Source organism: Pseudopipra pipra, chromosome 14, assembly GCF_036250125.1.
Source record: "Pseudopipra pipra isolate bDixPip1 chromosome 14, bDixPip1.hap1, whole genome shotgun sequence".
Taxonomy (NCBI): Eukaryota; Metazoa; Chordata; class Aves; order Passeriformes; family Pipridae; genus Pseudopipra; species Pseudopipra pipra.
The window spans coordinates 1,329,938-1,356,549 of NC_087562.1; the positions used below are offsets into that span (position 1 = coordinate 1,329,938).

Consider the following 26,612-nt stretch of genomic DNA (forward strand, 5'->3'; position numbering starts at 1 on the left):
AACCTCCTTTCTTTCAGTTTAGAGCCACTGTCCCATGTCCTATCATTACATGTCCATCCACATGATGGACAAAGAGAGTCCTGGTGCAAAGCCTCACGAGGATTGAACAACTTCAAAATTCAAAATCTTTGTAGCTGCAGTTTGGCAGGGTCCTCCCTCTTGCAACAGGGGACACTCTTTCTAGAGTGACTAATGCTAGAATGGGTTTATCCTATTTTTACTAAGCTGCAAATGTTGTTTTTCTAACGTGCTGTGACTCTGCTTGCTTCCCCACCCTTAGACTCCATCTGTACACTTCAAAATAGAAGGAGGAAGAGGGCAGAGAAAGAACAAAGGCTCATACTACGAATGGAAGGAAACTAGGGAAATTCAGGAGGAAATGGACAGTGAGAAATACAAAAAGATCCAGCTGTGCTGAATGCATGGGGTGTGAGTGCACAGGGATGCTTTCTGCTTGTATTCAGAGCTCGAGACCTGCATTGTGGAGCTGAACTTTCCTTTGAGTCAGTGACCTATTCAGACACCTAACAATGTCCATTATGTACAGTCAGCTTGTTTATGCCCAGTGCAGGGCTTTTGTACCTTTTTCCATGTACTTACAAAAGTGGCCAGGCTGAGCTCAGTTTTGCTGTGTGAGCGCTTGACCATCAGCTTTCAGCAAGATCTTGTAACTTGGGAAAGATTTAAGAGCACAAACTATGATGACAAGATGCTCAAGGAGAACATCTGCTGATGAAAACACTGCTCTTAGTTGACTGATAGCAAACATCTCCTTTCTTCAAAGGATAAGGGAGAGGGGAAAGAGGTGGCAAGAGCTGGGTCCCTGCCACTCTGGAGTTGTAGGGATTAAGTTGGTACAGTGAGGCAGCCTGAAGAGGTGAGTCCAGAGCAGTGTGGGACCAGTCTGGCAGCAATGCTTGTGCATCCCTGCAGGGCGAGAGCAGTGGAGAGGAGAACCCCTGGGAGCTGGAGGAGAACATCTCTGCTGTGGAGACCCAAGCAGTGCCACTGCCGCTTTCATCCTCGCAGCAGCAGAAGTGGGGCTGTCAGCCCGTGGCAGAGCTATGCTTAGATTTGGTCTGCAGCTGCAGAGAAACCAGCTGGCCTGTGTTTAACATACGAGGGGATCCCCCGAGAGGCTTTGTAGGTCTCTGTGGAGTTCGGGGCAGCAGCTGCAGAAGTGCCTGAGTGTGCTCTGCAGCAGAGATATCCTCTGTGACCTTGGGCAGCCCAAGGCTTTAGCCCTGTTACTTGGAAACAGCTCCCACCTCCACTACAAAATACAGCAGGAGTTATTGGATCATGTGGTGGCTCTGATTAATGTGAGAGCTGAGGTACAGCTTTTGGGGTAGGAGGAATCACGACTTGACCTTAGCCTGGAGTTTTCGGCACAGGGATGTAATTCTCGGTTGAAGGAGGTGCTCTTTAACCCAGCCCACCAAGAAGCAGCTGTAAGCAGTGACTGAAAGAGCTGGAGCTAGAAATAAGGTACATATTCATAGTGAGAACAGTTTGGGCATTGGAGCAAGTCTGTGCAAGCGCTGGTGCTTTCTCCTATTTAAAGAGAGAAAGCATTTTGGCAATTTGCTTATTCTGTCTTATGCCCTTGTTTAACCACCACTCATTCAGTTAATGCCACTTAGCAGCTTCTAAGACATTTCTTTAGGGGAAAAAAATGAATTCTACACATTCAGGAAACATCTGTCATCACTGGGAGCAGAAACTGTAGTTAACGTGGTCCCTGGAGCATGTGGGAGAGCTCCAGTTCATTACTGCCTCTCTGCAGTCACTTCTCAGAGAACAGAGCTGGCTGTGAAGGTGAAGAAGGGTTTAACAACATTGCTCTACATCTAGAAAAAAAAATCCAGGGGTGCCTCTTTGAAGCCTTGAACGTGTGCACAGCACATGGCACATGAGGAGTGTTTTTATTCATGTTTGTTTTCAGGAAATTGTGTTGCTTTGTAAGCTGAGCCCTTTTAAGTGTCTTAAGTTTGGCACCCTACAAGTTGGGCTTTAGCAGGCACTTCTGGAAGTTATCAGCCTGAGCTATATTTTCCTGACTCAGATCCTTGCAGTAAGAACTGAGGAATGGAGCATTTAAATGGAAAAAAAGCAGAAGCCACAGTGCAGCTAGATAATGTCAGTCTTGCCACTGCTTTTAATATTCATTGCCAGGCACAGCGATCACACTATGTCAGTTTTAAGTTAAGCAACCCTTAGTCCTAGTCAGCTTCTGTCTACGTACATGAAAGGGATGACTGAGCCCACAGCTGCTAAAGGCATCTCTCAATTACTTATATTTCACTAGGTATTTAAAGATTAGGTCGGAGCGTAGAGGATGAAAGGGTTTTTCTTTATCTCTTAATAAGAAACTTGTATTTGCAGATATGAAAAAGACCAAAGACTGAAGTGTCTAACATGCTCCTCTTTTCCCTGCTGCTTCCTCTGAATGGCGTGGGGGTAGGGAAGCGTGTGGAGATCCTACAGGGAATAAAACAATGTTCCTCTTGGTCTGCTGCTTACCACAGCCCAGCCCCATTTCCCAAAATTGATGGGTAAGGATGTGCCGTGCTGGAGTTCTCATGACATAGCCTTGCTTGCAATGCAGGAGACTGAGCAACGTACAGGGAATTAAATACATGGGGCTTTGCAGGCTTTAAACGTGAACAACAAAGGGAGGATGTAATGGGAGAAGCGTTGAAAGATTCCTGTAGTCTCTTGCTTTTGCTTTCTCCACTGACTATCAAATGCTTTCTGGGAAAAGGACCTCTTCATTAGCCTCGTGCTGCTCCAGCCCTTCAATCAAGAAAATAGTCATCCTTGAGCTCTCCATAAAATTATCTGGCAAAATCAGAGAGGACCAGATTAACCTTGTCCTAAACTAGAAGAAAGAAGCAGGGAGAAGAGTTTGGAGAAGATCTTCCAGCTGTCTGTATTTAGAACTGTGTGAAGATGGGTGAAAGGCATGGATGCCAGTGTAAAACAAAGCCAGCAGCTTTCATGTCCCCTCTAAGGCAGATTTTGTGGCAGGAACAAAGATGCTCCCCCTGCTGTAGCTGCACTATCTCAGGAATGAGCAGTGTCCAGGCTGTGTTTGCACCAGCGTGTGCTCAGCAGAGCTGGGTGAGCAGTTCCCACACAACCTCCTCGAGAGCAGCCTGAAACCACGTTTAGTGTCCTCCTGCCAGCTGCTCATCTCTGCATCAGCAGGCTGAAACAGGTGATGATGAAGTTGCTTCAAGAGGATTTGATGGTGAGCAGGTTGTGTGTGGTGTAACAGACTTAACAGGTGTCTTGGGGCGCTTGCTTTGTTAGTAGCTTAACTGGACGTAGAAAGCTGTGACTTTGTGACCCATAGACTTGGAGGTGTAGGGGAGAGGTGGGCACACCAGGCCCAGCACCCTCTGTATCACCAGATGCACAGGATGTGGATGAGGAGGATGTGAGGAGCTTCAGCCCAAGCAAAGGCAGTGTGTCTGGAGGGTAGTGGAGGTGCCAAGCAGCCCGGGCACAATGCTGCTTTGGGACAGCAGAGCGAATCTGAGCATCCCACTGCTGGCATGCTCCAAGCCAGCCTGGCTTTTCCATGTGGCTCTGGGTGCAGCCACTCCATGCAGGGTGAAGGCCTTGGGGAAACCCTGCAGCTAAAAGTGCCCTTTGTTATTTGTCTGATCTTGCCTCCAGGCCCCGAGGCTGTTACAACCGGATAAGCTAAAAAAGCAAAGGAATCAAGGCATAGCAATGAAAATCTCTGATCTGGATTAGACACACAGCTGAGTTACCAGTACTGCCACAGCACAGCCAGGCTTTCTCAGCCAAGCTGCACATACAGGTAGAGTACAGTCCAAAGGAAAAAAGTGCAAGGTGAAGAGGAGGTGATCCTGGTAGCCAGTAACATTGACTCTCCTTAGCTCTGCCTCTGAGTTTGCTGTGTGACTTCATCTCTCCCCCAGTTTGCAGAGCGTGCTTCACTCATACCTGTGTCTGTCCTCTTCTGAAGTGTAGCATCATTCCTTGGCATTGCTTTAACCCCGAGAGTTAATACTTCCAAGTCACCTTTTCTGGTATAAACCAGCATCACCTGTACTTTTGGTCCCTCTGCTCGTGTGTTAGTGCCCCAGCAGTCCCTTGCTGCTCCTGAGTTTGAAAGAAGTGCCTGGTGCTTCACACCTTTATCTCAATCAAATGTGCAAGGTCAGGAAGCCAACAGGGAAATTCTGCCTCAACTCAAAGCAGAGGAAAGAGGCAAAATAAACACTTGCCTTCTGAAGTGGCTACTTGGGACTGTACCAGTGCAGACATTCCCATCTGCTCTGTTCTCCGTGGAGTTGAGCGTGGTAGGGTCTGCTCAGGTAAGTATCAGCCCACCTGGGAAATGTTCCTGTAGGATTTTGCTGTGAGGGAGAAGAAAACTGAAGGGGCTTTTTGTTCATAACCTAAGCATCCTGCTTCTAAGTGGTGCCTTCAGGCATATATTTAAATGGCAAAAGCTGTCAGTTTTTCTTCCGTCAGAATTTATTCTTCTTGTTCCGCATTCAGGCGAGGGTATTCTGAGAAAAATGATCGTCTCTAGTGGCAGCTTCATTCCACAGTCTTTTGCCATTCAGAACTGGCCTTGTTTAACTCTGCTGCTGAAAAAGGGCATTCAGGCAGTCTTGCTTTGCCTTTGTTCCCTCTGTGCAGAGTCAACATGGCAATGATAAGAGCAGAAAGTAAGCTCCGATTTCTCTTTGCACATTGTCACCAGGCTGGCTGTCAGGCTTTGGGCATCTTTGTGTTCTCACAGTTCTTCAATCCAAGAGAGTAAATGGGAGTCCCCAGGGTAGGTGTCAGCCTGCAGAGATGTTTGTGGTAACCGACAAGCAAGGAGGAACCCTAATTTGACATGCAGCCCCTTTCCTCTTGACTCTCTGCTGTGTCCGTGAGTTGTTCAGGTTGTGTCACCGGAGCGTTCTTCTGAAACCTCTGTGGTGTCTGTTCTGTCGATGCTGATGGGCCAGTTTCACACCCTGCTTTTGCTGCTGCTTGCAGGATTGCACCAGTAACCCTGTTTTTCTGCAGTGTGACATTGCACTACACCCCCTCCAGCACAGAGGATTTTAGAGGGTCATTCATGTGATCTGTGGTCACAACATGGTCATTTCAGAGTCCATGGCCTGTTTAATCCTTTGGTCTTCCTGCTGAAACTCTTAAAAAAGAGACTCAGTGAAGAGCACTGATGTGGTGGTGTAAACCTTTCCATCAGACTCTGCAGGCTGGGTTGTGGACAACAGCTCTGCTCTATTCTCTAAGCACAAGCCTCTTGTTGCAGATTGAGTCAGGCAGTGTCACATTTGACTGATTGTGGGAGGGGGCGATGCCAGCTTTGAATGAACAGCCAAGTCTTCAAATACTTGGCAAGTTTTCCTCTGAAAGCTCAAGTGCTGGGGTAAAGCAATCAGGTAAGAACCTCAGCTTTGGAGCAAGGAAAAGAAAGTTTCTGCCTCTAATGGCTGGAAAGAAAGGACATCCACTCTGGCTGGCTTAACCTAGGGTAGGAAACTAGGAAGCAAACTAATGCTGCTTCTGATTTTCTTCCTTCCCTGCAATGCCTGGCTTTTAAACTGAGTTGGCTGGAGGGGGTGTGGAGGCTGACTCATGGCTTTTGAACAACTGGGGTTGGCAGCTCTAGAGAAGAGCTGCCATGTGCTCTTGGTTACACTGATGCCCGTGTGCCTGTGAAATTTGGGTGTGTGCTCTGGTTCACAGCACTGCTTGTTACCAGCATGTGGCTGGATGTAGGTGGCCTGCCCTCGCTGTAATTTGGTGGGTACTGGTACATCAACAGTATGCAAATCTGCCTTTGGTTAGCTCTTCCCTCCCCCCACGTGTATGGCAGTGCATGTGGGGTTTAGGTATTTGGAGCCTCGAGGGGAGTTGCTGCTGGAGGATTGTATCTCACCCTGGTTTAATTACATGCTCAGAGACAAGAACTTTATATTGAAATAGTTGGGGTTTTTCTTTTGGCTTCTGAGTCTATCTAGCCCCCCTCTAGTCTAGAAAAGATTGTTTATTATCGAGAATATTACTGTCCTGGTTAGGGTAAAACTGCTGGGGAACTTTTAGGTGCATCCCTGTCTTACCAGTTAAAGAACGAGCAGATCAGCTGGCTTGATTTAATAGCAGAAGTGGAGGAAAGCTGATGGTGGTGCTTTTGGTTTTTGTCTGCAGTGATCTTCAGCTCAGAGGAGCACCTCTCTGCTAATTGACTATTAAACAAGATTGCTTGCTGAGGTGCACTGGCTTGCTGTTCCAATCCTTTAAGAAATAAGCCTCTGATCAGCTGCACATAGATGCTCTTCAATATAATCTGCCTAATGACTGGAGAGCTTTGACCTTCTGCTGTTAAGGCGCCAATGTTTTGGGTTACAGTCCAAACCTTTGGGATAGGGGGCCGAGAACGGGTGGTTGGTGGGGTTTTTTTCTGAAATGGTAATATTCCAAACAACAAAGGCCGCTTTTTAATCTCAAAACAAGTCTTGGAAGCAACACAGAGTCAGTCTAGAGATAAGTCTCTTTTAGCTGGAGGTTTCTAGGATTGCCACACATGTTACTGCATGCCCAGACCACCGGTTAGACACCTACCTGGCCACAGAGCCTTTGTCCCAGTTGCTGTGCATGCAAATGGTGTGTGTTTGCGTGTGTTTACCCAGTTTGGAAAAAATCTGAGCCCTGAGGGATTCAAGCTTCCTTTTGTGTTATGAAATGGGGCCACGCTGAGAGCCAGCTGAAGCAATGCTCACTGCCTGCTCTGCAGGCACTGCAGGCTCTGGAGGGGTTTTGGAGCCCATGCACCCGGTGTTTGAGGAGGAATGGTGAGTCCCATTGCTTAGTGAGGATTCCCACTGCCATTTTAAAGAGCTCTGCTGACAGAATCCAGAGGGAATCCCAAACCAGGCCTGAAAGATAGGAGCAGCTTGGAGTCAGAGTTGGAAAGGGCTGGGCAAAAGGAGAGGCTAGCTGCAAGCAGAGGCAGCCTGGCTCTTTTCCTCTTCAAGTCTCTGTTTTGTCCAGCTGGGCCAGCCCCTGGCACCATCCTCCTCCACAAGCACGGGTGCAGGGGAGGAATGTTCCTTGTCATGGCACGTGTGGGGTACTTTCCTCAGGGCGTGGGGAAGGCACAGATTACTTGGATGCTTTCCAGTTGCATTTCCCCCCACCCCAGCTGGTTGATATGCATCATTCTAAAGCCTTAATATTGTGTGGCAGCAGGCTAGAAATGGAAAGGGGGACAAGGCTCATGCTTGCTCTGCTGTTTTAGAGTAAATGCTGCAGGAGCAGTTGGTGTTTCATTGCTGATATTAAACCTGGATGTGGGAGAGAAGGGAGAATGCATCTTAACCAAACACCTGCCTCTGCCAAATAATCCACTGGAGACACCACAGTAATTTTGTAAATCACAAGCACATTTTCAGCCTTCCCAGAAATGTGCACTTCTAAATGCTAGCCATCAAGTAGCCTAAATTACTGATCCAGCAGATTAATCTATAAATTGAGGTAGGTTTAGAATAGCCATCGGAGAACAATATTTAGTTAATGGTATCTAGTTCAGTGCTCTCCATCTCTTGTTGTTCTGACCTGACAAATAAAGCAACCTCTTGTTTGTGTTACACTAAAATATATTCCAGGAAGGCTGTTTGAATGGGGTCCTTCTGACCTGTCACACCCCATGGGTCTGTAGGAGGGAGGGCTTCTGCATGCAGCAGTGCTACAAACCAAGTGGTAGACTGTGAAATAAGTGGAGCCTCAAAATCCAGCCTGCCTATCTTTCCTGCCTATCTCTTCCTTTCTTTCTCCAGACACTTGTAATCAGAGAATATTGAAGGTTTGTTGGATTGCTCATAATAAAACCACAAAGCAAGGCTCAGCCGTGGGAGCAGTGTATTTTTGTTGTAACCTGAAGGAAAGCTGCTCCATGCATGTTCCAATGACATGAGTCAAGTTGCCACCTCTTTCTAAGGTGACATTACAGGATGTCTGTCTGCAGACTTTGGCCTTTTATTTGGGAGGGGAGAGGAGAGGAGGGAGTCTGTTTCCTTTGCAGCAGCAAGGGCAAAATAGGCTTTTAATAAAGCTTAAATTCTGCAGCTGCTGGCTAAGTTAAAAAAAGAAGTGCTGGCACTCTGTCCTCCTGGAGATGAGCCTTTTCCAGCTCTCTGCCGTGACCCAGGGATGCGAGCCATCCCTTCTGGTCCTTTTTTCTTTTGTACCACTTTCTTGGATGAGAATAATGGGAGAGTTTCTTCTCTTGGCAAGGCTTTACCTGGCTTGGACTTTTGGGCTCACAGAGATGGTTTAGGCTGGTGAATGGAAGGAAAAGAGTCTCAGAAGCAGAAGTGCTGTAGCATAGATACTGTGGAGAAGGCTGTGACTTTTTATTGGGTATGAATAAACTCCTCAAATCCCTGACTATAGATCCTGAAGAGAACTAGAAACTCAGAAGCCAAGAGATAAGGAGGAACTTTATATATGGTACAATAATGCTTTCTACCACGGTCCATGTGTGGATCAGCTGAGTGTTGCTGGAGACCTGAGAGCAGCCCTGCTGAAACACCAGATTACAGTCCAGATACGGGCAAGAACACTTTGTCCAAGTACTACTGTGATTGAGGCAGATAAGGGAATTTTTTTGTTCATGCAGAAAGTTTCCTGCTTTTGCTGGTCTCCTGGGACATTCAGCATGATCTCCTCGTACCTGGCTATTTCCAGAGCCTGGTCCTGGTGCTGGAGAGCCCTGTAACGTGGTTTGAAGTCAGGAGGGGGGGCAAAGCATCTGCCTCTCTCCTCCCTTCAAATGTATTTTCCCCCCACTTTGCTTACAGTAGCCTCTGAAATGCATCAGAATTGTTCCCAAGCAGGTTCTCTACTGGAAACCACCAAATGTTTTGAGCAGTTTGAGGCATCAAGTTTGACAGGAGAGGACTCAGGATACAGACATCAGTGGCTGTTTAGCATCAGTGAGCACGCTGCAGTACCTGTGTCAGGGTGTGTCCCAAGGCAGCTCCTAGGCAGAATATGACAGCCTTGACCCTTGATGCAGTTGTCACAGATGAAGTTAAAGAAAATGAAGAATTATGCTGTGAGTGAGACCCAGTCTCATCTCTCTCACCGAGGAATGTTATCCAGAAACTGAGAGTAGACAGGATGGTGAAGGACCTGGCTCCAGCAGTGTGGGGCATTGGGTACTGCATGCTGTGAAGGCTTTCACTAGTCCTTCTCTGGGAGTCTTGCCAAGAAACTGGTGGTGGGGGAACAGAATCTCAAGCAGAGAGACAGAGAAACTTTCACTAGGGGATCTGATTTGTAATTAAAAAACAAGGAAACAAAACCAGCTAGAGGGGGTGACAAAGTTTAGAGGATTGCTCAGTGGGTTGGGTCAAAGGGAATTTAGCTGTCCTGGAGCAGATCACAGAAACAGCTGAAAATTGGGCTGGACAGAGACATGGAAAAGGAACATAGCCAAGAAAAGTCATGAGTTGCCATGGCACAGTGCAAAGGGCAGGAATTTCCTAGGTTTGTTGCTTGAGGGTCCGAAGTGGCTGCTTGGGTGCCCTGGCCGTGGTCTCTGGGGTCGTGGCATTTTCCTGAGAGCTCCCTGCGAGCATTTGTGGTTGAACTACAGCCTGCAGTTCTGGAAGAGGCATCGACTCACAATGGAAAGACTTACAATTTGGGATCCACCACATCCTTTGGGAAGCTGTTCCCATGGTTAATGCGTTTACTGTGTAACTGTTCCAGTTCCCTGAAGGAGTTTGAATCCTCAGCTGGCAGGCTGCCTGCCCTGCTCAGTGCTGCTGCATAGCTCTCTGCCTCCTGAGACAAAAGTCTTGCTACAAGGGGACTGAATGGCCTTCCTGGGGTCATGCAGGCTATCTAGGAGAGCCAGGGAGTTGAACCTGCTCCATCCAACCGCGAGTATGGAGTGAGTTTTGTGAGGCATTTGTTTGTTCATTCAGCAGCAGCCTGCTGATCCTCACCTCTCTGGGTGATGTGGCCTTGCTGTTTTGCCCTCAGCAGCTGGTAGGCCATGCAGGATTTGAGAAACAGCTCTGGCATTGTACCAGGCAGAGGCTGTGGGACACTCACCAGCAAATTCCAGAGACCATGTGTCATGAAACCCTGGCCTTGCCACCCCCTCTGTATGAGGCTGCTGGAGGTAGTGGGAGCCTTGATGGGCTGCAGTCCCCATGTTCAGTGAGAGCTTTGGCTTTCTGAGCAGATTTTGGGAGGTGGATGTTAGCTGCAAAATCTATTTGGGAGGCTCCCACTTTGTGTGGGTGGAAGGGAAGCCTTGGCTTATCCCTCTGCCTGCCTCCAGCTGGAAGGTGACAACTGAGCTTGTGGCTGGAAGAAGTCAGCTGTTTCCATTTTCTTCCTCTGGGGACTTGAAATCTATTTCCAGTGAGGTGGGTCCCTGGGAAGAGGAAGGGCAGCTCTTCTGAGTGACTGCTGCCAAAGCTGAAAGGCACTGGGAGGTGGCCTTGCCAACCTCAGGCATTTAAAACACTTCAGGCAAGCCCTGGGAAAAAAAAAAAAGCAGGATAATCTTAGTTTCTCCTCTTACATACATTTTGGGCTCTCTGCACTGTCCTCTGTTTTGTTACTGAGCTTTTTCTGCAGCCTTAGAAATTTGTTGTTTAGAAGAAAAGCATATCCTTTCATCGGTTGACTTTTTATTGCCTGTTTTCTTGTGAGTTGGACTTCATGTTTTATATGGGAAACATCTTTAAAGCTTTTAGGGTATTTCCCTCCTTTCCTTACCCCCAAAATACCCTCTTTGATCTGGATCATTGGGCCAGCTCTTCATATGGGCTGGAACAGGGGATGATAATTGCGATGGATCCCCCAGTGATGTTAGCCTTCCCAAAAGCAATTAAATGTGATCAAACCCTCATTTTTGTTTTATGACTGCTTGTAGCAGAGCCCAAATGTTTATTGTCCCCCATAGTCCCACGTGCTGCCAGGCCAGGCTTTCCACTGGAAGATAATATATTGTATTCATGCTATTGATTAACTTGCACAGCGCTGCAAAGCAACCACTCCACTGGGCTCTGGCTTGTTGCTTGTTGTAGTGATGCATTTGTACTACAGAGCCCTGACTCTCCTTCACCCTCACTTAATTTCCTGGGAACTTTCCCCTTTCCTAGGCTGCTGAGCTTTGTGAACATTTGCCGGTAGAAGGTGGTGTATTTGTTTTAATCAGACCTATTCTTAAAGCTGTCAGATTAGTTGCTGAGTGAGGAGGGGAGTCCCTGCCTACCTCTGTCCTGCCTTTCTCTCATTGTGATCAAAGCCTGGCATTGATCTGATCCAGTGGGAAGCTAACCAGGGCTAAACACTAGGGCTGTCTGCGAGTCACAGGGACACAGCCAGGGCTCTGCACTGCTGGGGGCCACTGGGGGTTGTTTTGTCAAGGGTGGGGTGGTTGGGGTGTTAGATCCTCCCGGCATGGCACACTGCACTGCAAAGAGCAACCCGGCAGTTGGAGCAGCTGCTCCGCCATCCGCACTCATTCACTTTGAAATCCCTTTAGCACTGGAACAATTCCATTAGCAGGACTTCTTAGGCCTGACTTGGAGCAGTTTCTCTGCCGGTTAAAACCAAGTCCGCACACCAGTCTGTCATAACCAAGACATTCCCCGCGTACCTCGGGGCTGCTTGCAGCTGAAATCTTGAACAAAAGATCTGCTGTTAGACAAAGGGGGAAGGATTGAGACTCTGAAGAGAGGAAGAATTTCTCCTCTGTTTGCCAGCAATTTTTTTCTAACTATTCTTTTTTTAAAGATTGGTCACCAATTAATCCATGTCGTTTTGCAGACAAAGCCGCGAACGTTTTAAGGTTGCACGGTGAAATAACTTCAGTGCCGTTGGTTCTAGCAGCTCTGAATGTTCTCAAACAAATGCCTTTTAAGATAAAAATGGCCTGTGCTTGATCCCAGCCCAGAGTTGTGGCCGTTATTGTTTTATTTGAAACGTCTCAGCTGAACCCAGTGAAGTCAGTGAGAGCTGCAAAGTGTTTGCAAGTCAAGTCACACTTATTTCCATGGCTAAATATGGGCGTAATACAGGGTGTTACTCTAAAATGCTCCAGTGTGTGACCCAAGCTGTAGCCCAGCAAATGTGCTGTATGCCAGACACTGATCTGCAGTGGCTTCTGGCAGCTTTGAGGTCATCAACATGTTGGACCTGGGCACCAAACGCATCGTGCTCTCTCACTTTTATTTTTTGCTCTTACCTGCTGTTGGGGTGTGAGATGCCTCACAGCCCTGTGGGGGTGTAAGCTCACTGGCAACTTGTGTACCTGTGCGTTTGTGCTGGTTTCTGTGCGTTGGATCAGAAATGAGAATGGTAGAAGCAAGACATCTTCCCCCCCCCCCCAGAGTGTGGACAGTTAGAGCTTTATAAAGCATTTCTCGCCACTCTCAGTGGCAACAATAAGATACCAAATTAAATCTAGCCCACTACCTTGGAGTGAGGTAGGTACGCTGGTTCTCTGCTAGTGTAGCAAAATCCATCTGAAACTGAGACATTTGTTATCCCTAAACATTTGCAGAACTTAAGAGCAAGGTACAATATGTATGAAGAGCATGCATGATATTTTTTAATAACATTAATTAATGCAAGCAGTGCTTTGCAGATTCAAGCTAGTCCATGTGGGAACAGTTTGAGGAGTTCTGGTGCACGTATGCAGTCATTCAGTGGCAGGAGCAGGACTGGTTTGTGTTGTGTGGATGCCCTGGGTGGAGGAGAGCTCACATGAGGAATGACTGCAGCTTCCAGCTGGGAAGGGGCAACACCATCAGCATTTGGCTGCAGCTGCAGTGCTGTGTGTGCTGACAGGGGTGTAGCTTTGGCTGTACACCAAGCCCTGAGTTACAGGTCCTTACCCGTCGGCCGAGCATCAGACAGGGCTGGGCAGTGCTGGGCTGGAGTCGTTAACGTCTTCATAGTATCAGAAGTCATTTGAATACTACAGCTCTTTCAATTAAGCTCCCGTTGAGCTCCATCCACAGATATTGTAATGTAATTGGCTGGCCTGCTGCAAGTGCCTTAGGAGAGTCTGCTGCTGGAACAGCCTCCGTCTGTGCTCCGGGCTGGAGGGGAGCCAGAGCCAGCCCTGGGCTCCACACAATGTCACACTGATTAGGAGGGTGCGAGATTTTGTTTTTGCTAAAATAGTTCTGCCAGTACAGCCCGGAGGGCAGCTGCAGTTACACTGGTACAGAGGGGCCTTATGCTGCTCTGAATTGTCCCTGGCTCTGGGGGCAGGCAGTGATGCTGCTCAGGGTACCTTTATCCTGCAGTAACAGCCCGTGCATGGTGAGCACTGCCCAGCTCCACAAGTGCAACTTTATTTTGTTGACATCCACCCCATAGCAACTCTGTCTCAGAGGCCCAAGGAAAATATTTTGCTTCCTCTGGCTCTTAGGAAGTGGGTTCTCCATGGCAGCAGTCCCTTCACAAAGGGTTCGGTCCTGAGCAGGAAACCCTGGTCCAATCCCTAATGAACCCTTCCTGCTGATAAGGGAACCTGCGGGTCAGGGGCTCTGCCTGAGCCAACCAGCTCCCTGAGCCAACCAGAACTATGTGCTTTTTGATGAGCATGTCCTCCAGAGCCTGTAAAATGAGACTCCAGGCTCTCCAGAGAGGTGGGAGCAGACCTAGATGCCATGGAATGGGACTTGCCCGAGGAAAGGCCAGCTCTGGCAGAGCTGTGACCTGCGTTATTGCTGCTGCTCTCTGCCATTTGTGAGCTGAGCATCCCATCTCTCGCCTGCTCAGCAAGTTTGACCCAGCTTGGAGACCCAACACTGTTTTTATTCCTGGAATAACTCTATTGCAGTGTTATGTGTATTTACACCTGGGTTGTCCCTCAGTTTGGGAAGTGAACTGGCGAATAAGGTGTCCTGTTTTGGAGCAAGGCAGTGCTTAGGTCTCTTTTTCCAGCCCTGCACTTTGGAAAGGCCTATCCAGTACAATCCATGACATGGAGATGAGGATAAAATATTTCTATATCTTGAAGAGTTCATCAGAAAAGAAGTCACTGACTGGGATCTCTGCTGGCAGCACATGGTGTGATGCTCTGCAAGCCCCTTCACCAGCTGCCACCTTGGTTTTACTGTTTGTAAGCCAGTTCCACATTTATTTCCCTCCTGAAGGTGAGGTGCACTCTGCCAGAGCAGCATTGCACAACTTGTAAAGTCACACCGAAACTCACTGTGCTGGATTAATAACAAATCCAGCAGTGAACCAGGAGCTGGGATACCAGAGCACTGCCCTTTGGTGGGCTGTTGCTCATGGCCACTGGGAGGTGGGAGTGACGTGGTTTTTTCCCCTGTGACAAATCTCTGTTCCCCCACTGGCTATATTTAGAACAGATGCATCCAGAATCAACTGTGCCTGTGGCAAGCTGTGCTACTGCCTGCAGCAGCCCTCACCAGGGCAGCATCACGTGGGCTTTTATTCTGTTGCATCTGCCCTTGAGTCTCTGTGCTGATGGAGACATCCTCTCAGCCAGGCTTTGATTGCTGGGCTGCCGGGGTGGAGTGGTCTGGCTGTCCATCTTAGACTCTTTTCCACATAGACCATGGCTGTGGGAAGGAGAGCTATCACTGTCTCTTTTAGAGAGGTTACACCTTCTTTTCTGTCTGTGTCTGACACGTTGCTTATTTGAACACGAGCATGCTTTAGCTGTGATCCTGGGTCCCCTCCTCAGCTCAGCAGAGCTGGTGTCAAAGACTTCCTACAAGTGGAAGGAAGCTGTAAACATCGGTGTTCATGTAGGGGTCTCCACCATGAGGCTGTCTGAGGTCTCAGGGAGTATGGTGTGACATCAGAAACCAGAAAGGACCCGGGGCTTGGCTTAGCTCTTCAGATTGCAACAGCAGTGATGACAAAGCAATTTGGGTTAGCCTTGGCTGGCAAGCCCGAACAAGAGCCTGAGAAAAGTTGCTCACACTGTTGGCTTGAGTTAAACCCCACATTTCCTTGTTCCTTGGAAGTACTTCAGGCTGGTCCTGCTGCAGTCAGACCACTCACCTTCTGGAGGGGCCATTGTACTCAGAGCATTTCCCTGGGAGCTGACTCCTGTGGTCCAAGCCCTCTGTGCAGCAGAATTCAGCCTGCCCTGGCCTGCTGGCTGGATCACAGCTGGGGGAACTGCAGTTTTCCAGTGCACTTGCATCTCTTGCTGCCTTTGGACATAGCTGCCTGCTCTGCTGTGCCCTGTAGCACCACCAAATGGGTTTTGTCCCAGCCATGGCTGCTTTTCCACAGTGGTTTGGTGTATGTCACTCTTCAGAGTGCAGGAGGTTTTACAACCCTCACTACAAAGATACAGGTTTATATTTGGCTGAGTCAAAAATCACTGCTGCTCATAGAGCACTTTGGGCAGGTTCCTTGGCTCGATTTGTGTGTGCTCTAGGGTTTAAATGCTGTGTACCTGCTACCAGCTCAGCAAGCAGAGCATATGGACAGGCACCACTGAGTTGGCAGCGAGTTCCTCGGGCTGCACTGCCCTGGCCAGGCAGTGGGAATCCATCAGTCCTCTCCCTGCCAGCCTGCCCGAGGCACTGCCCTCCAGACAGCATCATCACCAACCCTCCAACACCATCCACCCTGCTTTTATCTTCATTTCCTCCTCACTTGTTTTTTTTTTCCACCTGGGATTTCAGTGTTTGTTTGTTTGGCACTGGGGAGGGTTTCTTGTTTGTTTTTTTTAAAATACCTGTTGTGACAGGCAGTGCTGAGAAGGAGACAGACTGCTCTCTGCATCCATCCCAAAGCCTCTTGGGGAAACAATGCCAAGTAGGGGGAAAAAAAGTAGAAATGCAGTCAGGTTTTGCCTGAGAAACTTTTCTGTCCTTGGCCAGTTAGGTGGAGTTAGGGATGAAAAGAGATGATTGGTTTTAGGATCCAAAGAAGAAGACCTGTTATATCATTCTGGGGAAAATTCCTGGCAACACCAGGCACTGTTGTTCTGCTGCTGTCTGCTCCATCCAGCCAGACCACCGTGACCTTAAGGAGAAGATGGCACTGCACTTCCCTTCTTGACACGTGCCCCTGTTCCCCCCTGACAGCATTTTCACTCCTCTGCCAAGGAAGATGGTCTGGAGAGGCTGGGATTGAACAGTAGAGCTGGCACAGGGGCCACCAGCTGGGTCTCTGCATACATCCTCCTCGTGCAGGGTCTCTCACACACCCATGCATGTGATTTGAAGGGAAGACGGCGGGGCGGGTGATCCGTGGTGCCCTGGGCAGGAATCTTCCACTTTATTGAAATGAAAGTATTTACTGGCTGCATCAGTTGCCCAGCTGTGGTTAGTTTGTATGAAAACCATTTCCTGCCCTTAAGGAAACTATTCAGCTTTACAGCAGATCATGGCAGGAAGAGATATTACCATGTCCCAAACCTTGTGCTCCTCTCTTTGCTGAGCAGCCAAGTTCCTCACCTGCATCCCTGCCCTCGAAGTGCTTGGGATGACAGGAACAGAGCTGCTGTCGCTGTGCTGCAAGTAAATACTGCAGGCTCAAGGGAGGAGAGGGGCTGTGGGAGAGGCTGTACTTTGAGGGCTGCGGGGCCTGAGGTGCCATCTTTCTACACTTGGTGATATTTACTCACGGCATGCTGTCCTGGGGGTGGGATCTGATGTGCTGCTCAGCGCTGCAGGGAGCCAGCAGGGAAGCAGTTTGTGTTATAGCATGTGTTTGAGCTGCTTGAAGGTTTGCAAAGCCGTTCAGCCATGCTGGAGATCTGGGAATGGATGCCTCCTGCATGTCCTTTTCTGTTAGAGACCATAAGTGCACTTGCCCTTGCAGTGGTCCATCATCTAACACACAGCAGAAACTATCCATCCAAGTTCTGAACCTTTCTTGACAGTGGATTTTTTTTAGGTTGTAGGTATAACCTGCCTTTTTAAATAGTAAGTGGTAAAGATGATTTCTTTGAAAATCTGCTTGCAAAGGCTAGGGCAGGAGTTACAGGGGGCTTTCCTGGTTTTGCAAGATTTCCTACTGATGAAATCGTGTCACCTCTGTGAGTCCATGTTTATTTCTGCAAAAGGAAAGATTGCTCTGCAATGCCTCATGGAGAGTCACCAGATATTTTATCACAGAATTACAGAATATTCTGAGTTGGCAGGGACCCACAAGGATCACCCAGTCCATCTCTTAAGTGAATGGCCTGTACAGCAATGGAACCTTGGCATAGTTAGCACCATGCTCTGACCAACTGAGCTAACGGCAGGGTCACGCTGGAAGGTGATGGAGCTCCCAGCATCAAATTGTCTCTGCTTTGAGAGGTGCAAAAGACTGTCATGAGGCCAGAGAAGTTGCCCCACTCTGTTGTCTTGTCAGAACAAGAGGGCAAACATGAGGGGCAGCACAGGGCAAAGGGTAGCCTTTGGGTAGCAGGAATGTTCTGCATGGATAGAGGAAGGCAATGGCTTGGCAGCAGCAGAGCAGACAGATCTCTGGGTGAATCACAGGTTTGACATGAGTCAATGCTGTCACAGGGTTGTGAAGAAGACGAACGTCACGGGGCCGTGTGAGGAGTTGCGTGCGTCGCAAGGCATCCGAAGCATTCCTCCTGCTCCCGGTGCTGGGAAACCCGGCACTGCAGCTATGCCCCTTTTGGATGCTGCGCCTCGAGGAAGATATGGGCCAATAGCAGAGAGTCCAGGGAGAGCAGTGAGAGTGGTCAGAGGGCTGGAAACCATGAGGAATGAGCAAAGCTTGAACGGACCTGGGATTGTTTAGTCTAGGAAAGAGCAAGCTGAGTGGGGAGGCGATACCAAAAGCTTTAAGGACATAAAAGGCTGCTGCAAAAAGTGAGGGAATGATCTGTTCTTAGTAGCTATGAGGAAGAATATACCAAGTCATAGGCTGAGCAAGAAATTTAATCATTAGGGAAGACTTACATAAGTGAAAGGCTGATGAAGTACTGAAACCTCTGGTGCGTGTGGGGTTGGTGACAGGAGGCCTTCAGAGCACCCATCTCTGGATAGGTATGAGAGGAACTCATCTTGCTTTGTCTGGTGGGTTGCACTATGAGACCTTTGTAGTTCCTAATTGACTGGAAGATTATTTTCTAAGGCTTGTGATGAAGTCGCCTCTTCGGAGCAGGCATTCGTTTCCCAGATGCTGCCGACCTTCATGTCGTAAGACATCAGGGATTACATGTGTCAGTGACACTTTGTCACTGCTATAGCAGCAATTCTCCGGGGTCCTGGTCAGGCTGAAGGCTCACACTGAGGTGGGAGGAAGCCTCACTGTTAAGGACAGTGATGCAGAGCGTGTTCACCTACGGTGGGACAGCAAGGGAGCCCGTGGCTTGCTGCTGACTCTGTGTACAACCATAACAGATAATGCACAGGCACAGCCTTTGTCCTGATGACATTAGATGGTGCAGAGGAATCCCCCCCACCAAGGCAGAGCTCCCCAGCACTTTATTTTTGCTGGTTCAGGGGCTGACTTTGGCCGTGCTTTTCTAATTGTGAAAATTCAGAGCATGTCTTTGTGTCCTAAATAGACAATTGTCCTGATCCTCATCCCTGGGATCCATTATGTCTTAGCAAATTACTTTCTCTCTTTTAAATGCCTTAGTGATTAAAGATGCCACAGCAGATACCCTTAATGAGTACAAAAAGGGTAATAATTCCTCTTGTTGGCACTGAATGCAATTAATCAGGCCCCTTTACTTGCTTTTTAAACAGATGAGGCATTTAAGGCCAAGCAAGTTTTTAATTGGACTTTAATGTCTCTCATTTACTTCATTTTGGCACAAGCGTAGGAATTCCCACCCCCAGGTTTGCTGTTGGATTTATTCAGGCTCAGCATGGAGTGAAGACTCAGCAGCAGACTTGAACATGTCCTTCAGCCTGTGCCTGGCCCCGTCTCATTGCTTGGTCCTGCTTGCTCCTGCTGCAGCAGCACAGAATTGTCCAGGCAGGAGCAGAGCCAGGTCATCCAGCCCAGAGCCCACTTCCAGCATGGGACTGACATTGGATATTAATAATGTTTTTTGAGTAGTCATCAACACAAGGGTGCAAAATAGCCTGTCCTTTTTCATCAGGTTTCCTTGCCTTGAAGGAACTGCTGACTTGTGAGTATTCTTGTGGTTATCTGAACGCCCCTGTTGGATGTCCATGTCCTAGCCTAGACTCTGTAACTTCAAACATGGGGTGAACTATATCTCTTAAGAGATATTCCTGAGGTCCATGGCCAAGAGGAGATACAGAGGCCTTGAGCACCATTGCAGATGGATGTGTGCATGTAGATGTTGTTAATTTATGCCTGGAATTGCCATAGGAGAAAAGATGATGACAGGCAACCCTCCCCTAGCTTTCAGCCCCTGCTCCCTGCTGTGAAGCCAGAACCACCTCTTCTTCCACCTCTGGCCATGAACCATCTTGCCTTTGGTTCCCTTCCCTTCTGTATATCCTCCACTGCAGTTTGGGGACAGCAGTGGCCTGTCACCACGTCCCAGTCTGTGTTTCATGCAGGGATGTGTTCAGCAGCCCAGCTTGGCCGATTGGCCCCTGTCCCAGCTCAGCTCTTCCCCCTCAGGGGGAAAAGGCATCAGTCTCAGCATGTGTGAGCCTGCCTCTGAGCCTGCCTGTCACTCTGCAGGGCAGGTATTCCTCTGACACACAGGAGAGATCCTGAAACTGCCTCCAGTGGGTTTTCCAGGAGCGTGCTGTGCCCTGTGCAGAGTCAGGCCCATCTGTAGTTCAGTGGACAGTGTCTGTGGACTCCCACCCACAGGAGGGTCAGTGGATGCCCATGAGCTGTGGGTGCCCTTGGACAGGTGAGATGGCTCTTAATGCCACTGGTGTTTTTTGCCCAAAAAACATTTAGGAGAAATCTAGAGACAAGGGACAACTTTGATTTCTGCATTTCTGATGCTGTGTTTGGTGGTTGTGCAAGGCTTGTGTGTAGTCCTGATGTGGGAACCAAATCTCTCCAATTTTATCTTGTGCTGAGAATATCTTTGCCCATTTTATCCCTTAACACCACTTTCCTGCTACCTGCAGATAAGGATGCCCAGAGCCATCAAGTCTTGAAAAGTAAGGGGGAATTGGAGGCTGAGCAAGGGTCAAGGTTTTATTGTGTGATCATGATGTGAAGGGCTGTAGATATCTTGATGAGATGTTCAGGGATAAAGGCAAATTAAAGAGCATCCAGCATGTTCTGTATCCCTGCAGAATGAAAAGGGCTGGCTGCTGGTCTGTGCTCCAGCTGTGAGCAGGGAATGAAGGAAATAAGAGGCCAGGTCCTAGGCCATTTCTGCTCCTCTGGCTGGACAGTATAAGGAGGGGCAGACAGCTTTGTCCAGTGGCTATGAGACCTGCCAATATGCCCTTAATCCAGAGTTTGTAGCCCAAATACATCTATGTCAGGAAGCTGCTACCCCAGGGGACTCTGGCCAGCCATTCTTGCATTGAGAGTCTTCTGTCTGGGGCTTACGGAGTTGTCATTTTCTTTGATTTAATTCCATATAAACTGCAGAATTATCTTCCTTTAGAGGCTTGCAAATTACGGAAGCATAAACCACGCTAATGATCTGATAAGGACAACTTTGGATCCGTTCCCAAGAATGGCTACCCCTGGGCAGGACTGTGCTCGGAAAGCACCGATGGAGAGCAATTTGCCATGCTCACCTGGCTGCCTTCCTTGGGCCCCCCTCCCCAGATTCCTCCATCTCTCAGGAACGAGAATCATTTCCTCTCTGGCTTCTTGCAGAGGCAAAGGCCCTGCAGACCTGAAGTTATCTCTGGAATGTGTGTAAACACCGAGTTCAATGGGACACTGTTTGCCCCCCTCTCCTGGGGGGTTTTAAGAAGGGTTAAAATGAGTTTGTTTTATGGGTTCCTATCCCTGAGAATTGTCTTCCTCAGAGGGCAGCCCAGCTGACCCCAGTCCCTGTGTGTGCATTTCTCAGCATAAAGGGGAGATTCGGGGGGGCCCCACCGTGCGGGTGGGATTTCGCTCCTCCAAGAACAAGGTAATGAAAGACCAAAGTGGTCTTCCTGCCAAACAGGGAGCTGGGAGGTGGTGTGGGATCACAGTGCATGTGCAGTGGGACTCGGCGTGTCAGCAGTAGTGTGACTAACAGGGTTTAGGCAATCCTTGGACACAAACAGATCAGGAGAAGGATGGGGCAGTTCTGGTGCCCCCATCTTCAAAGAGTGTTGAAGAGTAAGCAGGGGGACAAAACCTTGGGAGTGACATGCAGGCTGGGACAAAATGCGTTTCAATGAGAGGCAGAAGAGCTCTATCTGTTTGCACAAAAATGAATTCAGGTGTAAGTTCATTATGGTCTACGAGTACATCACTAATGAGACTCGCCTAGAGACCAGAGTGCTCTTGGATTTAGAATAAGCAGCAGCAACCAGAAGCTAAAGCTAGAGAAAAATCAAGCGTTAATACCAATGAAATGGTTAATTCCTAGTTGTGTTGTCAGCGCTGGTGACGCACTGAGGCTGGATCCCTTCCAGAAAACAACACTTTAACTGAAGACAAAGAACCAGGCTTAGCACAGAGGTGATCAGTGGAATGGCTTGGCCTGGTATATACAAGGGGTCAAACTAGATGATTTAATGATCTCTTTTGGCCTGAAAGCTCTCTGTTCTCTTAAGAAGATAAATGAAAAAGCCCTTTCACAAAAAGCAAGCACTTGAGATATGTGTGTAATGAACTCTGCTGCTTCCAGGGGAACGGTGGAGCGGGATCTGCAGGAAGCGTGACCTTGCCGCCTGCAGGCTGCCCGGAGTTGGTGGCCATCTGTTTCGTGGCAGTGGCTCACCACCATCGAGGCCACCACTCTCCCATGTGACGTTTCTCAGCTCTGTTTTTAATTGCCGTCTCCCTGCATTTAAGTGACATTTGCTCCCTAATCTCCGACAGGGTGAAGAGGCCAAGCGGGATGAGCAGCCTCCTGGGGAAGATTGGCGCCAAAAAGCAGAAGATGAGCACACTGGAGAAATCTAAACTGGACTGGGAGAACTTCAAGGAGGAGGAGGGGATTGTGGAGGAGCTGGCAATCCACAATCGAGGGAAAGATGGGTAAGAGGGACTTTACCTAATAGTAGTCCAGCATTTCCCACCACTTCCTATGCATGTGGTAAGTCTGTTGCTTCCTGCAGAGTTCAGAAAACCTATGGGATTCCTTAAGGATTTATTCTAGGGATACATAAAATCAGTAGCTCCTGTAGCCATCACAGGGAGACAGGTTAGTCTGCAAACATCTGTCACTCTCTGCTAACAGCCTTGTGAGGTCTCCAAGTCCAGCCAAAGTCTGGCTTTATCAGCTCTCCTGCTCCTGGTACAGATGCAGTGTGAGCTGGTCTAATCCAGCACTCCCACGAGGAAACACAGTTGCCTTTGCACCATTTTCTTGTTTCAAACTGGGAGGTATGGTTTGTTCTGTTCTTCAAATGACGTGTTCCAGCTGCATCTGTCCTCCCTCCCCCTGCATAAAGATGCTGCAAACCCAGAACAGCTGGCAAGGTGCATTAAGGATTATGGCAGCGCTGGGCGTTGGTTGTGTGCATCAAGCAATGTTCACTCCAATGAAGTTAATGGAAGCATCATAAAAGTAAATGGCAATGCTGTAAATAAAACAGAAAGTTAATAACATGCACTGCAGGGAGTGATAATGAGATCAGAAGCAGCATTTCCACTACAAGTGCTTTGCTAAGCTCTGGGAAAATGTAACTGGCTTAGTGGACAGATCGTAAAATGTATATTTTATTATAAGCTGTTCTTTTACTCAGCAGGAAAAGCTCAGCTTCTGCATTCCAACAGATTGGATTTTGTATTTCAAAATATATATATATATATGTATAACTGTCAAACTATCAAGTAGATATTTCGGTTTGGTCTTGCACCCTTCCACAACACCCATTCTCCATCAGATCTCCCCTGCTCTGTTTCTGGCCACACGCCCTTGAACACGTAGGAGTGCTGGAGAGGGGCAGGTGTTCCTCCGAGATCCCTGAAATCCAAGGGGTTGAGTGATTTCCACCACATCCAGGTGTGGCAGAGCAGTGTTTTGTGCCATCTCTCGTGTTCCCCAACTTAGTATGTCAGCCTTTCTTGGCCAGTGCTGTTTCCTTTCCCACCACATCCAAGCAGGACAGCTCGCTCTTCACACCTGGCAAACCTTTCCAAAGGTGCTCACATAATGGTCCTTGAAGGCCAAAGGAGGCATCAGCACATTGAAAAGATGAGCAAAGCAGAGCAGCAATTTTAAGAGCATCTTTAATTCTTTAAACAGTTTTATATTTTGCTGCCTGTCACATCCCAGGCTAGAAAACTGCTGAGCTCTTGGCAAGGGTTTTTTGTCGTTAAACAAATAAGGAATGTAATGCAGTGATAACTTTAGACACTCCTTACAAATATGTTTGTGCTAGCCAGGCGTGTAGTGTGAGGGGATCAGCCGAGTATCTGCTCACTGGGAATTACTTCCACTTCAAGGTAAAGGAAGGGAGAAGGGAGGAGCACTGATGGAGGTGCAGGCCAGTGCATTTCTGCTTACAGGCCACCTCTAAATGCCCGCAGTGTGAAGGGTGCTGCACCCCTACAGAGCAGCCAGCCTGCCTGGGGGGCAGGTCACAGGCACGGCTGCTGCCAGCCTCAGGTCATTTCACAGGAGCCTGTTGTCCCTTCTGCAGCCGCCTCTTCCCCTTTAATGATGTCAGCTGTGCTCACCCTTCAGCGAGCAATCATTTACACATCTCTATAAAAATTGTAATGAGCCGTTGTTAACCCTTCAACCCAGGCAGGAGGGAGCGGGCACTGCCTTTAATCCCTGATGCTGTTAGAAACCTCTGCTCCCCACGTGTCCTGCTGTGTGATTGTAAATGTCTGCCTGATGAGGAAAGCCACAGCCCACTCCTGGAGATGTTTGTTCGATGCCACACAAGCCTGTGTGTTTACAGAGATGGTCCATGCGTGTCTCAAGGAAGGCAGGAGGCATTACTTTTTGCTCAGGAGGGAAGGCAGGCTGATTTTTTTTTTTTGTGGTAGCCTTGTAGAAGTTGCTGTTCACAGCCCCGAGCTCCCTGTGCCTTGGACCTCCCTTGTCCTTTCTCCAGCAGTGACACATGCTGGGCCAGAACACCGGCAGCCAGTGGAGCAGTGGGGCTGTGGCATCTGTCTGCTGCCAATGCCAGTTATCAGCCAGCCACAGCCTGAGCCCAGGATTCCCAAGGCAGAGGGGACATGTGCTGCTGCCCCTTAGTTCTGTCCCCCCTTGCCTCTGATTTTCTGCCCCTTGTATCACCAGCGTCAGCCGGTGATTTGCCTTTCCTTGGGAGTAGGATCTGAGCTTGTGCAGCCTGTCTGTATCAGGTCCTGAGGGCCTGTCCTGGATTTGAGAGGAGGGGCTGGAGTGAGGAGGGGAGGCAGCTATGCCCTTTGCTGTTGATCTCTCTGATGTGCTTTATAAATGGAAATGTGTTAGTGGCCTCTTAATTGGGCCACCTTTGTAGGGCAGCCCCGTGGGGGAGCAGCCGGCCCATGCACTCCTGCACCAATGACTGATGGCAACTGGCAGGGGACAGGCAGCACCACCGAGACCCTCCCCAGAGCAGCTTGCAGCTGCCCTTGTTAGCAGAGACAGCCTCGCTCCCAGTGGATTTTCCTTCCTCTGCTGTGGATCACAGCTGCCCTGTTTCCAGGCAGGTTGATAATTTACAGGAGGGTATTGATTCAGGTAGCAAAGGTTGTTTAGACAAGCGCAAGGCGGGTGTTTGTGCCTCACTCGTGCACTTTGGACCGTGTTTGGCGGCGCCTTGGTGTCGGCTGTGTGGAGCTGGCTGAGAACAGAGGCAGAGCTGCAGCTCCAGCAGGGCCTTCAGGGCAAGAGGGGCTTGCACCGACCCTGCAACAGCCCTGCTCGTGTCTGTCAGCACCTCCAGCCTCTGTGTGCCTGCAGCACAACCCGGCCAGGCCCCGTGTATGCCCAGGTAGTGCCTGTAAGGTCTGCTCTGGCCCCTACAGCACTTTGCTGTGGCCGGCCGAGGACAAAGCCGTGGGGTGACGTTGCAATTCCTCCTCCATGCAGCACTGCTGGCTGCGGCTGTGAGACCACATTCCTGGTTCATGATCCATATCGATCCCCCCAGGAGCCAGGCCCTGCCCACTGGAGAGGCACAGCAGTCATGGAGGAGGAGGAGGAAAGGGCTGACCCCTTGATTTCCCGTTTGCTGACCCACTGGGAGACGGGTATCGCAGAGGGGCCAAAGGAACTTCAGGCTCAGTAGCTCAGGCTGTTGCTGCCCAGGCAGTCAGGGTGTTCCCAGATAACAGCAGTGACTCCTGTCCTTGCCCTCCCGGCTGTGGTTGTGGTCGATGTTTAGCAGTGGAGGGGGAGGAAAACCACACGCCCAGCAATATGACACACTAATATACAGCGTGACCCCCCAACTTCCTTCCCGTGGCCTCTCCGAGCCCGGCCCCCGGAGCAGGTCACCTCCCTGCTTGCAGGGATGAAGGAAAGCGACACTCCCCTGCCACCTTTCCTGAACCAGTGTGGGGAGGGGGCCTGGGCTCTGATGGCAGGGGGAAGGGGCCAGGGAAATAGCTCCTCACAGCCTGCATTAGCCGTGCTGATCCCTGCCCCTCGCAGCCGGCGGAGACGAGCTGACCCAGTTGTGTCAGCACGAGACAGGCTGGAGCTGCGATGGGGCTGGGGTGGCAGTGGGGACACGTGGGGCTGTTCATCCGCTTGGGGGGATGACTCGATGAAATTAATCTGGATTAATTAATTTCCAATGATGACTGGGTGGGCAGGAGTGTCAGGGCCATCCCTTGCAGCAAGGGCAAAGGCACCCTGGTGCTGGGAGGACATTCAGCACCAGTTCCATAGTTGTAGCATAAAGAATCACAGAATCATGGAATCCAACCTCCAGCAGTGAGCAGGGATATCTTCAGCTAGATCAGATTGCTTAGAGCCCCATCCAGCCTGACCTTGCAGAGACCTCATCATCAAAGGTCCCTCTGTCCAAGAGGAACCACTGCTGGTGGCAAGAGAGGGCTTCAGCCTTCCCATGCAGCTGGGTCTTGGGCACCTTTGTGCACACTGCCAGCCACCCAGCAGCCTGGAAAACCCACAGAGCCTGTCATGCTCATCTTTCCTTGGCCTTCAGTCTTGCTTGGTGAGCAGGCACCAGCTGCCATGCAGGAAAAGCAGTGACCAACAGAGAAGCTGAATGCAGTGGCTCCCTGTGCATCTCACACAAGCGTAATGACCTTGTCATGACAGTCCAGTGTTTGCCACCCTGGAACAAATGCAAAACAATTGTGATGATTCAATTACAGCTCCTGTTTTGAATTGCAATTTCGCTCCCTCTGTAGGTTAATTAGTAGCACAGCCCCGGGCTGTCTGTGGCAAGGGTTTGCAGCAAAGTACATTAAAATTCAGCTACATGCCATTAATGAGTGGCAAGGTGCTTTTCCAGGCACAGGCCTGCCTTCTTCCTCACAGCACTCAGGGTGCCACGCTGAGGGGCAGCAGTAAATACTCAGCAGTGGTTAAAAGCTGGTCTGTGGCTGGGAAGCCCCTGGCT

The 26,612-nt window shown here is 49.3% G+C and overlaps 1 protein-coding gene across 1 annotated transcript in view; it reads left to right on the forward strand.

Annotated features, from left to right (window-relative positions):
* The window catches only part of CFDP1 (craniofacial development protein 1), a 57,284-nt gene that overhangs the window by 29,479 nt on the left and 1,193 nt on the right, over positions 1 to 26,612 (forward strand). The window contains exon 6 of the mRNA XM_064670673.1: positions 21,946 to 22,104. Within this exon, the coding sequence (XP_064526743.1) occupies positions 21,946 to 22,104 (159 nt within the window). The remainder of the gene's footprint in view (positions 1 to 21,945; positions 22,105 to 26,612) is intronic.